Source organism: Chlorocebus sabaeus, chromosome 14 (genome assembly GCF_047675955.1).
Source record: "Chlorocebus sabaeus isolate Y175 chromosome 14, mChlSab1.0.hap1, whole genome shotgun sequence".
In the NCBI taxonomy this organism is placed as follows: domain Eukaryota; kingdom Metazoa; phylum Chordata; class Mammalia; order Primates; family Cercopithecidae; genus Chlorocebus; species Chlorocebus sabaeus.
In genome coordinates, this window is record NC_132917.1 from 68,744,830 (window position 1) to 68,759,007 (window position 14,178).

The 14,178-nt window shown below is 39.4% G+C and overlaps 1 protein-coding gene across 1 annotated transcript; it reads right to left on the minus strand.

Annotated features, from left to right (window-relative positions):
* Positions 1-6,091: 6,091 nt before the first annotated feature.
* On the minus strand, positions 6,092-13,515 carry GKN2 (gastrokine 2). Its single transcript, XM_007970392.3, has 6 exons — positions 13,318-13,515; positions 11,180-11,233; positions 10,603-10,740; positions 7,951-8,061; positions 7,114-7,270; positions 6,092-6,258 (listed from the first exon to the last, which is right to left on the minus strand). Exons 1-6 carry the CDS (start codon positions 13,372-13,374, stop codon positions 6,176-6,178), a joined length of 600 nt encoding a protein of 199 aa, XP_007968583.3. The 5' UTR covers positions 13,375-13,515; the 3' UTR covers positions 6,092-6,175.
* Between the last annotated feature and the right edge of the window lie 663 nt (positions 13,516-14,178).

The window sequence follows — 14,178 nt, forward strand, 5'->3', positions numbered from 1 at the left end:
TGTCTTTTTGGTAGAATGATTTATTTTCCATTGAGTATATACTCAGTAATGAAATTGCTGGGTCAAATGGTATCTGTTTTTTAAGTTCTTTGAGAAATCTCCAGACTGATTTCCAGTGGCTGAACTAAATTGCATTCCCACCAACAGTGTATAAGTGTTCCTCTTTCTCCACAGCCTCACCAACATCTGTGAATTTTTTTTACTTTTTGATACTAGCCATTCTGACTGGTGTGAGATGGTATCTCTTAGTGGTTTTATTGGTGTTTCTGTGATTATTAGTGATGCTAATTTTTCATATGTTTGTTGGTCACTTGAATGTCTTCTTTTAAGAAGTACCAGTTGATCTCCTTTGCCTATTTTTAATGGTGTTATTCGTTTGTCACTTGTTGATTTGTTTAAGGTCCCTAAAGATTCTGGACAGATATTTTGCCTTCATCAGATCCATGGTTTGAGAATGTTTTCTCTTATTCTGTAGGTTGTTTGTTTACTGTGTTAATAGTTTTATTTGCTGTACAGGGGCTCTTTAATTAGATCCCACTTCTTTGCCAAGGCTAATGTTGCCAAGGTTAATGTTGTATTTCCTAGGTTGTCTTCTAGGATTTTTATAGTTTGAGGTCTTTGAGGTCTTTGGTCCATTTTGAGTTAATTTTTGTATATAGTGAGAGGTAGGGGTCCAGCTTCAGTCTTCTGCATATGCCTAGCCAGTTATCCCAGCACCATTTATTGAATAGGGAATCCTTACTCCATTGCTTATTTTTGTCAGCTTGTTGGAGATCAGATGGTTGTACGTGTGTGACTTAATTTCTGGGTTCTGTAACCTGTTCCATTGGTCTATGTATCTGTTTTTGTACCAGTACCATGCTGTTTTGATTACTGCAGCTTTGTAGTGTAGCTTGAAGTCTGGTAGTGTGATGTCTTCAGCTTTGTTTTTTGTTTGTTCATTTGTTTTGTTTTGTTTTGTTTCCTTAGGATTGCTTTGGCTGTTTGGGCTCTTTTTTGTTCCATATGAATTTTAGAATAGTTTTTTTTCTAATTCTATGAAGAATGACATTGGCAGTTTTATAAGAATAGCATTGAATCTGTATATTGCTTTGGGCAGTATGGCCATTTTAACAATATTAATTTTTCAAATCCATGGTCATGGATTTTTTTTCCATTTTTTTGTGTCACCTATGATTTCTTTAAGCCTTGTACAGATCTTTCACCTCCTTAGTGAAAACTGTATTCCTAGATATATCATTTTGTTTGTGGCTATTTAAGAGAGTTTGTGTTCTTGATTTTACTCTCAGCCTGGACACTGTTGGTGTATAGAAATGTTACTAATTTTTGTACATTTGTTTTGTATCCTGAAACTTTACTGAAATTATTCATCAGTTTTAGGAGTCTTTTGACAGTCTTTAGGATTTTCTTGGTATACAAATGTATCATCAGCAAAGAGAGATAGTTTGACTTCTTTTCCTATTTGGATGCCTTTTATTTCTTTCTCTTGCCTAATTTCTCTGACTAGTACTTACAGTACTACCTTGAATAGGAGTGGTGAGAGTAGGTATCCTTGCCTTGTTCCTGTTCTTAAGAGGAATGGCTCAAGCTTTTGCCCATTCAGTATGATGCTGGATGTGGATTTGTCATAGATGGTTCTTATTATTTTGAGGTATGGTCCCTTGATAGATGTTGAATTTTTATCGATAGCTTTTTCTGCCTCTATTGAGATGACTATGTACGTTTTGCTTTCAATTCTGTTTATGTGGTGAATCATATGTATTGATTTGCCTATGTTGAACCAGGCTTGCATTCCTGGAATGAAGCCTACTTGATCATGATACATTAACTTTTTGATGTGCTGCTGGATTTGGCTTGTTAATATTTTGTTAAGGATTTTCACATCTATTCAATCTTGGGAGATTCTGTGTTTTCAGGAATTTATTCATTTCTTCTATATTTTCTAATTTGTGTATGTTCATAGTAGTCTCTGAGGATAAGTATTTCTGTGGATCAATTGTAACACCGCCTTTGTCATTTCTGATTGTGTTTATTTGGATCTTCTCTTTCTTTTTTGTTCATCTAGCTAGGTGGGTCTATGAATTGTATTTATTCTTTCAAAGAAACAACTATTGGTTTCATTTGACCTTTTGTATGGGTTTTGCATCTCAGTTTCATTCCATTCTTCTCTAACTTTAGTGACTTCTTTTCTTCTGCTAGCTTTGGGGTTGGTTTGTTCTTTTCTGTCTAGTTCTTTTAGGTTAGATTGCTAATTTGAGATCTTCCTAACTTCTTTATTAAGGCATTTAGTGCTATAAACTTTCCTCTTAACAATGCTTTAGCTGTACCCCAGAGATTTTGTTAAGGTATATCTCCATTTTTAGTAATTTCAAAGAATTGTTTATTTCTTCCTGAATTTTGATGTTCACACAAGAGTTATTCAGGAGCAAGTTGTTTAATTTTCACGTATTTATGTAGTTTTGAGAGATCTTCTTGATATCGATTTCTTTTTAATTGCACTGTGGTCTGATATTAAGGTTCGTATGATTTCAATTTTTTTGAATTTATTGAGACTTGCTTGCTTACCTAGCATGTGGTTGATCTTGGAATGTGTTCCATGTGCAAATAAGAAGAATGTATATTCTGTCTTTGTTGGGTAAAGTTTTCTGTGGATATCTATTAGGTCCAATTGGTCAAGTATCAAGTTTAAGGCCAAAGTTCCTTTGTTAGTTTTCTGTCTCAATGATCTGTAAGTAGGATGTGAAAGTCTCCCACTATTGTTGTGTGACTGTCTAAGTCTTCTTGTAGATCAAGAAGAACTTGTTTTATAAATCTGGGTGCTCCAATGTTGGGTGTGTATATATTTAGAATAGTTAAAACTTTTTGTTGGATTGTACCCTTTGTCATTATGTAATACCCTTCCTTTTTTCCAATAAGCCTTCTGCAGTCCAGGCAATACCCTTCTTTGTCCTTCTTAATTATTAAGGGTTTAAAGTCTGTTTTATCTGATATAAAACTAGTGACTCCTGCTCTTTTTTGTTTTCTATTTGCATGATAAATCTTTCTCCAACTCTTTACTTTGATTCTGTGGGTGTCATTACATGTAACATAGAGCTCTTGAAAACAGTGGATGATTGGGTCTTGTCTTTTTATCAAGCTTGACACTCTATGTCTTTTAAGGGGGGCATTTAGCCCCTTTACACTGGGGGTTAGTATTGATGTGTGAGATTTTGAACCTGTCATTGTGTTGTTATGTAGACTTACTGTGTAATTGCCTATAGTGTTTGTGGGCTACGTGCTTAAGTGAGTATTTGTGGTGGCAGGTGTTATTCTTTTGAGTCCATATTCAGCACTCCCTTAGGACCTCTTGTTAGGCTGGTCTAGTTGAAACTAATTCCTTCAGCATTTGCTTGTCTGAGAAGGGTTTTATTTCTCCTTCACTTAGAAAGCTTAGTTTGGCAGTGTATGAGATTCTTGGTTGGAATTTCTTTAAGGATGACAAAAATAGACAACCCTCCCACCCAACACCTGCATCTCTTCTGGCTTGTCAGGTTTCTGCTGAGATGTCCACTGCCAGCCTAATGAGAGTCCTTCTGCATGTGACTTGACCCCTCTCCCTAGCTGTCTTTAGGTTTTTTTTCTTTTACATTGACCATGGTAAATCTGATGACTATGTGCCTTGGGGATGGTCATCTTGTATATTATCTGGCCAAGGTCTTCTGTATTTCTTGAATTTACATGTCAACCTCTCTAGAGAGATTAGGAAAATTTTTGTGGGCTATGTCCCCAAATATATTTTCCAAGTTGCTTATTCTCTCTCCTTCTCTCTCAGGGATGGCAATGAGTCATGGATTTGATCTCTTTACATAATCTCGTATTTCTGGGAGATTGTGTTCATTTCTTAAAGCTCTTTTTTCTTTATTTTTGTCTAAGTTGATTCAAAGAACCAGGCTTCGAGCTCTGAGATTCTTTCCTCAGCTTGGTCTATTCTGCTGTTAATACTTCTGATTGTATTATGAAATTCTTTTTTCAACTCAACAAGCTCAAGTTGGGTCTTTTGTAAAATTGCTATTTCATCTTTCAGCTCTTAAACCATTTCACTGGATTGCTTGGTTTCCTTGGATTGGATTTCAGTTTTCTCCTGGATATCTATAAGCTTCATTGCTATTCAGATTCTGAATTCTATGCCCGTCATTTCAGATTGGTTAAGAACAATTGCTGCGGAACTAGTGCGCTCATTTGGAAGTAGTGCGCTCATTTGGAAGTAAGGGGACACTTTGGTTTTAATTGCTACAGTTCTTGCACTGATTCTTTCTCATCTGGGAGGGTTGGTATTCCTTTAACTTTGGTGTAAACTGAATATAGTCAGTGGCTTCATTTCTGGAAGTTTTCAGAGGGCTAAGGCTCTAAACAGTCTTGAATTCTAGTCCTCAGCCTGGCAGGAAGGAAAATTAGCAGTTTTTCGTGTTGTAGTTTGGGCTGAAATCCAGTAGATGGCGCCTGAGAGCAATGGGCGGTAGCTGGGCTCTCATTCTGCCACCTGGCTCGTTTGTGTATCCGGGCCTTTGAGGCCGTGCTCTGTGGTGCAAGGATGAGAGGGGTAACCCCTCACCAGGTCCCCTCTTGGGTTTTGGGAGGAAGGACCCCTGATCACTGGCACTGTGGCCGCGACTTTTTGTTGTTGTTAGGTGTTCCAGGTCGTGGGGCTCCTTCAGGCAGAGGTCCAGCAGGGAGACAGGCCCCACCCTTACTGGACCAGCTCTGCAGAGGGAGGCACGCCTAGGTTCCACACCAGCCCACGAACCTGTGCGGCTCACCCCTCTCTGAGAGTTTTCTGAGAGTTTGGGCTCCTCTTCTGCTGAAGCACCGGGCCCAGTTCCGCACTCCGCACTCCGGAGCCACAGACCGTAGCCCTGGGAAGTACGGACCTGCTCACAGCTCCCTCCCTTGGACCCTGGGATCTGTGTGCACTGGGGGAATCCAAACAGCTCCCAGGCTGCCGGAATGCACTCAAGTGGAGCAAAGCACCCGGGATGAGCAGCTGAGACTGCACTGTGTACACACTCCTGTGGAGTGGCCGGGCAGGAATCCTGGGAGGGACTGGCAGGCAGGTGGGCCTGCAGGACAGATATGCCCTAATCCCACGGGGAAGCCCTTCTTCTCCCATTCTGGTGGTTATATGGGGCCAGAGCCTCTCAGAGGGAGACAAGGAGCCCTGGGGGATGAGTGCTCCCGCAGAGCTGTCTCACAGACAAAGCCTCCAGCTCCGTGCCTGCTGAAGCCCTTTCTCCATCTAATCTCTAGTGAGAGTCCCATGTCAGCTCAAACGCAAAGGCCGGGGGGTCTCTGCAGCTAGAATCCCAGAGGTCTGCCGCAAGAGAATAAATTGTTGTTAAAGTAATTCCTCTTTGCTCTGAATTTGCATTCAGCCGACCGTTCATGTGTGACCCAGTTTCACGATCTGAAATTTGTACACAATGTGCAATTTATTTGAAACATCGGAAGTTGCTTTTCTGCTATATATTGACTTGGCTTTTCTAGTTACGTTTTCACTCCTGTTACGATCTTCAGTATGGTGCATCTTTTCCTGGGTGTTAGGTGCTCCTTCCTCTCTCCCTTTCTCCTTTCTCACTCCAGGACAACACATACTATAATAATGTTTATTCAGGTTGAGTCTACTGCTTTGGAGAGTTAAAAGACATTTTAACTCATATGAATGGCCTTAAAAGCCTTCACCTGAGCATTCAAGTTGTTTGATAAGGGTATGCCATGTCCCTCCCCTGGCCAGGTCAATGCCACCACTATGTGAGTCTCTGCTCTACCCAGTTGCCCCCATATATTTGGATGGTTAGATGGGAAGCTGGTCCAGATGGCAGATGCAGAAATGGAAGTTCGACCCCAGCTGACTAGTCCACATGTGACCCAGTGGTGTTATCTGGGAATTTTCACACATTATGCACCTTATTTAAAATTCTGGCAATTTTATTTCTTCTGTATAGTGACATAGACATTGCTTGTATTCCCTTTGCTGCTTTCAAAAAGCAACAAACACCAAAAAAATCTGTAAATACAGCATTTATGTTTTCTGACTGAATCTCAAAATTAGTTGGGGCATTGGGAAAGAATTTAATTTGACTTTTGAGTGTAAACCAAGTATGTATTTCTTTGAAAAGATAAAACAAGAGGGCTGATCATCCTAAACATGAGTGTCTGCACAGATTGAAATTCCAAAGATGCCCAGGAACCCAGCCTTTGCACAGTCTCCAGCACCGACATTATCTGGAAAAGGGGAAATTTTTCAAAGAAAGAGCATTAAAAAATATATTATTGGAATTATTAGAATAATAACATATTTGCTTAAATAAAACTGACAACTTTTGGAAGTGCTAGTTGGCTCAATCCCAGTGATATTATGCCATTCTGTATCAATGGCATACCTATGTGCCTTTATTTGCTTTATGAATGAGCACTTAAAATTTTTTTCTGGGCAGTAGATGTATAATAAACATGAACTCTTCTTTATCTACCTTCCACTACTCTGAGAAATTTCCTTTGTTGTGTTCATCATCAGCTGGCCCGACCTCTTTCACTCTGGTTGCTCTGCCATGTTTAGAAACTTTGTATAAAAATGACAGTAATATCTGCAGTGGCATATGTTACCCAGATGAATCAGGGTTTTTACTCCCTGTCTGTAAGTTCACTTTGCCTCCTCTTTCCTGCACCAATTCTATTCTAGATGCTGAGAGCATTTCTTAGTGACTTCCTTCTTATTATCTTCTAAAAGATGCTATTCTAAGGGCCCAGAAGACTTTTTACTACTTGAAATTCTTACATATGAAAGTAAACAAGAATCGAGTAGTTTTTCATTGGCACCCAGGAATCCTTTATTCCATCCTCTCTTTTCACTTGTCAGCTTCTTCACTAGATTATATGTTCCTTGGAGACAGTTTAATTCATTTCTGTATTCCTAACATTTAGCACAATTTACACACATGGCATGTAATGAATTCCCAAAACAAACTGAACTGAGTACTGTTTCCATTTATTTGCATTTCACATGGCACCCAGCAGAGCACCTGGCACATAGTAGCTTTCAGAAAATATTTGGTGAATGAATGACTTATTGGTACTCACGTGTGTTTTCAACCACTTCCCCTTTATACAAGGGGATATGTTTGCAGAGTTTCTCAATGGGTGACCCAAGCAGGAGCCAATCGATGTCTTTGATCAAAGACTCCAGAGGGTTGTACTTGACCCAGGTGTATTTGTTGGAGAATATGTTGTCCAGAGCCTAGATCGGTATAACAGAAAACAACATAAAATAAATTGACCAAAATGGGTGTACCTTATTCTAAAATGTGAGGATTTTTCTGTTTCAGATTATTAAACAGAAAGAAGTTAGGGATCTCAAGGCATCATCTCTTTTTGAGCACTCTATCAGTGAAGTATCCTCATTAGTAATTACCAGTGTTATTTTACCTCTGGTGGCAATGAAGCCCAAAGAAGGTAAGTCCCATGTCAAAGGTGGCACCTATAAGAAGTTGTGGAGGGAGACTTAAACCTTGGGTCTCTAGCTGAAGTGCAGTGTTTGTATATGTTCACTATACTGTATTATTTCTTTGCATCTTTGTGTCATTGAATATTAGAACTTCTCTTATTATTCTTCCAATCACCATTTCTCACAGCCCTACTCTGAGAAGATAAGCTGATCAGTCCTTGCTATGTCACTGGAATTTATTATAAGTTCTTGTATTTAGGACTATGTGGTGGAAATCAAGCCGAGATTTGCTCCTGCTCTTAAAAAATAATAAAATAAAAGTTAAAACACTTTAATAACTTTAATAAGTTGAGTATCATATTTATGGTAAGGCATGATAGTATGATCTTCTCCCTCACTCTCTTCATTTCTCCATAAATACCAGTATTGCCTGGCTTAAGAATAGAGAATACTCAAGAGTGCCCCAGAGTTACCTGTTTCTCATAGATGTATCGTTGAAGATTGTTCAGAGGAGGGGTGTTCTGAAGGTCCATCTTCAGGATAAAACAGGCTCCTCGGGAGAGCACCCTGGATGCTATGTAGCCCTGAGGCAGCAAGAGTACAGTTACTGATCCTCCCCAGTTCCCTGAATCTGAACTTGGTGAAGATGATGTCTGAACCTTGGAAGAAAGACTTGAATATATGATGGGATTGCTTTCCAACCTGCAATCAACTTTATCCACTTGACTTATTTTACATAACATTTTCATTTTTCTTCTTGTCATTTCTACCCCTTTGAAATTTGTGCAAACCCATGACTGTATTCTGCTTTTCATGTTATGGAACCAGGGTCTGCAGTTTGAGGTTTGAAAGATTGAGAAGAAGCACTTCTCTGTCTCTTTCCATTATTATTATTATTATTATTATTATTAGAGACTGACTGTCACTCTGTTGCCCAGGCGGGAGTGCAGTGGTGCAATCTCAGTTCACTGAAGCCTCCACCTCCCTGGTTTAAGTGACTCTCCTGCCTCAGCCTCCAGAGTAGCTGGGACTACAGGTGTGCACCACCACACCCAGCTAATTTTGTGTGTTTAGTAGAAATGGAGTTTCACCATGTTAGCCAGGTTGGTCTCGAACTCCTGATCTCAAGTGATCCACCCACCTTGGGTTCCCAAAGTGCTGAGATTACAGGCGTAAGCTACTGCATCTGGCCTCTTTCCATTAATTTTATTCTGCCTCCTCCCCAATTTGGGATAAATAGAATATTCTTTAGAACTGTGCTGTCCAATATGATAGTTTTTAGCTGTATACCACTATCTAAATTTAAATTCAAATTAGATAAAATTTAAAATGAACTTCTTCCGTTACACATTTTGAGTACTCAATAACCACAAGGGCTGGTGGCTTCCCTATTGGAAACACAAATCTAGAACACTTCCAGCACTGCAGAAAGTTCTATTAGACAGTGCTGCTTTAGAAACTCTCATAAGTATACCTACACCCACACTCATGCACCCCCACACACACGTCTCATCTATCCTCTCCTCATTTACCATCTTTTCTTCCTGTCCAGTTTTCTTCATCCCTTCTCCACCTCAAACCCAAGCTGGCTGGATAGAGATGGGTTGGAATAAGGTGGGATTGAAAGAGCATTGGAGGGTGAAGACCCTGGGGCCAGAAGGGACCTAAGGCCACTGAGTCTTCACCTGGAGTGAAAATTGTCTCTAGAGAGTTCCAAATAATGATATACCCTAGAAAGCTATATCTAATAGAAATCTTTCTGGTTCCTATTTTTCAATTCTCACAAATTGTCAATTCCTAAAATTCAAAAATAGACAGAGCCTGAGCCTGGTGATAATGGAAGAAGCTTAAAGCAAGCCCTCACTACTCTATTTTTTTTAAAGACAGCTTTGGGATTTCCATGACAGTTGCTTAAAAACAATTTCAGTGCCACTTCCTTTTACACCACATCTTCTAATGACTCTATACTTTCAAATGTGCCATTGAACTGCCAACACCAATGGAAAAGAGGAATGTGAAGACATTTCTAGAAGAAAAGGGGCAGAGAGCATGTTCAAAAGTCTAGTGAGATGAGCTGGAACCTACTTATATCCATAGTGCGTATTTCGGAACCTGGGTAGAAGCAGGTTCACAATTGGTTGGTGGAACAAATGGAAAACAAATGAATAAATAAATGATGAAGGATAAGTTTTCAGAGCAGGTTTCTGTGACTTATTGTTAATGCCAGTATCTAACACTTGAAAATAGTTTAGTGCTTTTAGATAGCAAACTTTCTTTCTTACAGAAAAAGTACGATTTATTGCCTATCCTATGTACATAATTAAATGTGTACAGTTGCTCTGGATTTCTGCTATGTTGTGATTGCTTTTTGATTGTTCTTTTTATTATCTTTTTATTTATTTATTTATTTATTTATTTATTTATTTATTTATTTATTTTTGAGACAGGATCTCGTTCTGTCACCCAGGCTGGAGTGCAGTGGTGCAATCTCAGCTCACTGCAGCCTTAACTTCCTGGGCTCCAGCAATCTTCCCACCTCAGCCTCCCGAGTAGGTGGGACCACAGGCATGCACTATCACACCCAGCTAATTTTTGTATTTTTGGTAGAGATCAGATCTCGCCATATTGCCCAGGCCAGTCTCCAACTCCTGGGCTCAAGAGATTCTCCTGCCTCAGACTCCCAAAGTGCTGGGATTACAGGCATGAGCCACTGTGCCCAACCAAGTGTTCTTTTCCTGCATGATGTTCTGTGTTAGAAGCACTATTCATTCATTTATTCACTCAACAAATGTGTTTGAGTGTCTGCATGCCGGGCTTTGCTTTGAACTTTGGTTACTCTTCTCTGTTTCAATTTCTACCTGAAAAGGTCAAGCAAATGCCTATGTTTCCTGTCATATGTTTTTCTTCAAAATGGTTTTGTTTTTTAACCAATTGCTTGATTATTTAAAGAGAAAAGTGAAAGTGAGGAATTCTTAAAGAATTACAAGGTTAAATCTAAGAATTCAAGTATGTACGATGCCAGATAGATAGATAGATAGATAGATAGATAGATAGATAGATAGATAGATCTCTCTGCTCTTTAGAAAACTAGTCCTGAAGAATATGAAAATTCATTTGCTGCTTACATGTTTATAGTCAAAAATTGTGGTAGAAGAGCATGATCCTGCATGGATGTTGACGATGGCGGTATTTTTTTCATTGTCAATTGTCACTGTCTCCTGAACATTGTCACCATTGCTCCTTGGGCTGATGATGTTAAAAACCTAGATTGAAAAGAAAGACAAAATGTTTTTCCATAAATCTTATACATTTGAAAGGCAACTCTTTCAACAAAATTAAGCCTCTGCCTGCTATGAACAAGAGATTAAAAACTAAAACTCTCCACTGGGGTCCCAATCCAAAAGCTTGTGATGCCATAAGAATGCAAAGCTTTTCCTTAGAGTTTACTATATTATATATGGGAGTAGTAGTGATATCACAGGAGAAATGAGACTGACTAAATTTTAAAGCAATGGCTTACATTTGCAAAGGTATTGTGGTTGGAAAGAAATAGCCAAGCTCATTGTTTCCATTATTGGTTATTTCTGAGATTCCATCCCAAATAAGGTATATGGCATCTCTACTGTCTTTAAGGCTCTCTTGTACCTTCCTTTTCCTCTCTCAACATCTCTAAGAGATAAAGCCCATAGGGAACCAACTCACCTCATATCCATGAGATTGCATCCCAAAGATGGTCAGCACCATCAGAAATGCCACCTGAAAAACAGACCCACCACATCCATTCTCTATAGGGTAGTCATCGAGGGTGGGGACAGGAGAGAACACTGGACAGGAAAGGCACGGATATCTCAGAAAATGTACACCTAGAGACAGTGAGAGCACTCCCTTTCCAAAGTGTGAAGCACACACATTCACTCATTTGACAGACAATTATTGAGTTCATTCAATTTGCCAGGCACATGGTTCTACATTTGCCACCTAATTCCAAACTCTTTCTAGCATTATCACCATCTAGATAATAGGAGAAACTTGGGGCAGGTGAGCAGTGAAGGACTCATTTTACTATGGAAATACCCTGGTATGAGTCACACTGGCTTTGGATAATAGTGGTCAAATTGTGTCCTCTTATAAAAAAACAAAACAAAACAAAAAAACAAAAACAAAAACTTTAATCCCTTCAGACTGAGAGGGTAATACAGATTTAAAATGAATCATGGGTAATAAAGACACAACAGGTTCCTAAGGGAAACTATGAAAATAGAATGCTTGAGAGCACAATTAACTTTTGAGGCTGACATCAAGGAAAACCCCCATATTCTCCTACAACCCACGCCTTAGTGATACTATCATACAAGTGCTGGGCCCACAGGTCGTGAGCCAACATTGAGGCAGTTCTGATATTTTGCTGTAGTTCTATAGGTGTCTGCTCCAACATGCTAACCCACGTTTTGTGCCCTCTCTTCTGAACATCAGTGAACTGTACTATCACTGAAAACTACATCAGTACAGAGTTGACTGCGCTGTCATTGAAAACTACTGATGAAAGGAGTCTTGGGGAACGGGGATATTTTTAAGAACTGTCAGTGGGACTTTCCTACTTCCCTTTCCATCCCACCCTTAATATTTCTCTTCTGGGGACTGGGAGTAGAGCATCTAACAAAGACCTGTGTTCAGATATTCAACCTTCCATAGGGATACATCTTCTCTTACCACAGACCAGCTCTAGCAACATATGATACTCCTGTATATTCTATTTAATGAGTCTAAAATAGTGGTTTGAACAAGTAGTTGAAGGGCTAAACCACTTTAATGGTATGATTAAAGAGAGCTTGGGGAGTGTCCTCTGCCCCCAGATGATCTCCCATCCAACACTGTGGTTAATACACCATGGTTATATAATAATTTTGTGCTTCAGGGTTAGGTCTCAATTTGGAAAATCAAGACAGCCCCGAGAGAGGGACCTCTTTAAGCTGACAATCTTTAACACTTTAGAAAGAGGTACTTAACATTTTGCTTTCCCCCTTAGCAACTGAATGAGAATAAAGGACAGAGACTGTGGGAGCGAGTTCCATTCTAGGTCAGAACATAGCCCACTGTCCATGGGGCACTGCAATGTGGAACTATGGAGGCTGGGATCAGATGGAGGAGTGGAGCGGCCGTAGAAGGAACGTTTTGTCCCAAGGGAGAATTTAGTCATAACGGGAGGCCATTGAAGACACTCTGGCTGCTTAAGTTTGCCATGATTGTGCCTGCAAGTGGGGATTAAGATGGATAAATTACATTCTAAATCCCACATTTATGGGTTCGGGAAAATCACAGTCCTCTGACTCTCGGTCTCCTTATCTGTAAAATGGGGAGAATACTACTCAGCTCATAGGGTTGTTGCAACGAATAGATGAAATTATTCACGTGAAATGCTTAGTCTAAGGCTTAGTATGCATTTGAGAAATAAGAGGTACTATTATTACTACTACTGATAATATTTTTAAATTACAACTTTTCTCTTAGATAGCAAATGTAGTTGTTTTAAATAGCCCAAATTCCCTATGAAGCTCATAATAAAGGATTATTATCAAACATCCTCCAAATCAAAATTACCTAGAGATTTCTTTGTATTTTTGTATTTTCTTTTAAGTAAACGTCTCAAAACAGGCAAAGGACAAAAAAAGTCAGACTTATTCAACACTATTTCTGCCAAAGGTATCATTAATTCAATCATAGAAGCTTAGAAGCATGCACAGTATCTGTCTAAGACTCCCAAAATCTATGGCTTATTAGATACGAGCATTGTCTGCAAGCAGTCACCACAACAGTGTCAAGAAGCAGAAACAAATACTCACAAGGATTTTCATTTTGCCTGGGGGAGGAAGGTGCTGGAGTAAGTAAAGCTGCCCCATGCAGGTTCTATCCTTTATATGGGCTTGAAGATGTGGATATCTCTTTTTCAAATGATCACTTTGGAAAAGACCGTGTCTATATCTCTGGCACACCCCAGCAAACTCCTTTATCAGAATTGAGATCCAACCACATACTTGATATCAAGGAAGTTCATTAGTCAGTCTGGAAAATTCACCACTTGGTCACTCTGTAAATATTCCCTGCTATCTGTACTATGCCGCACTTGAGATTTTAATTTCCACCCTTTAAAAATATTGCATGATGCTTGTTCTGTGCATACATTTTGTAGGTCTATAAGGACAAATTCCTAACATCTCCTCCTAAAGGAAGAGTGCTTCCTTAAGGTCTGAGTTGGGCTCCAACTCGATGTCTTTTCACCACTGTTCTGCTGGCTGAATTCTTCCACAGAGGGAACGGATATGAGACTGGGTGCCAAGACGGTGGCTGGGGAGGTCTGTTTGGAGAACAAACAGTCTAGGACTTTCTTCATTCTTCCCTTTAGATTTGGTGTCAATTTCCAGAAATTCATGAGGAACAAGACTCAGAAGGCATTCTCCCCATTATCAGGGTTAACCAAATTTTTACATTAAGCTTCGCCCAAAACTGTAAGTTAGAGAGGTCTAGTTATCTTGCAGAATGTTGAGAAATTCTCAGATTGAAAAAAACAAGAGAGAATAAAGTTTAATTTGTGTAATTTTTTTAACATGACAACTAGAAATGGCTAGTTAATGTCAGCATATAATCATGAACCCGGGAAGGGAAATTTAAAAACAAAACAAACAACAACAACAACAACAAAAACC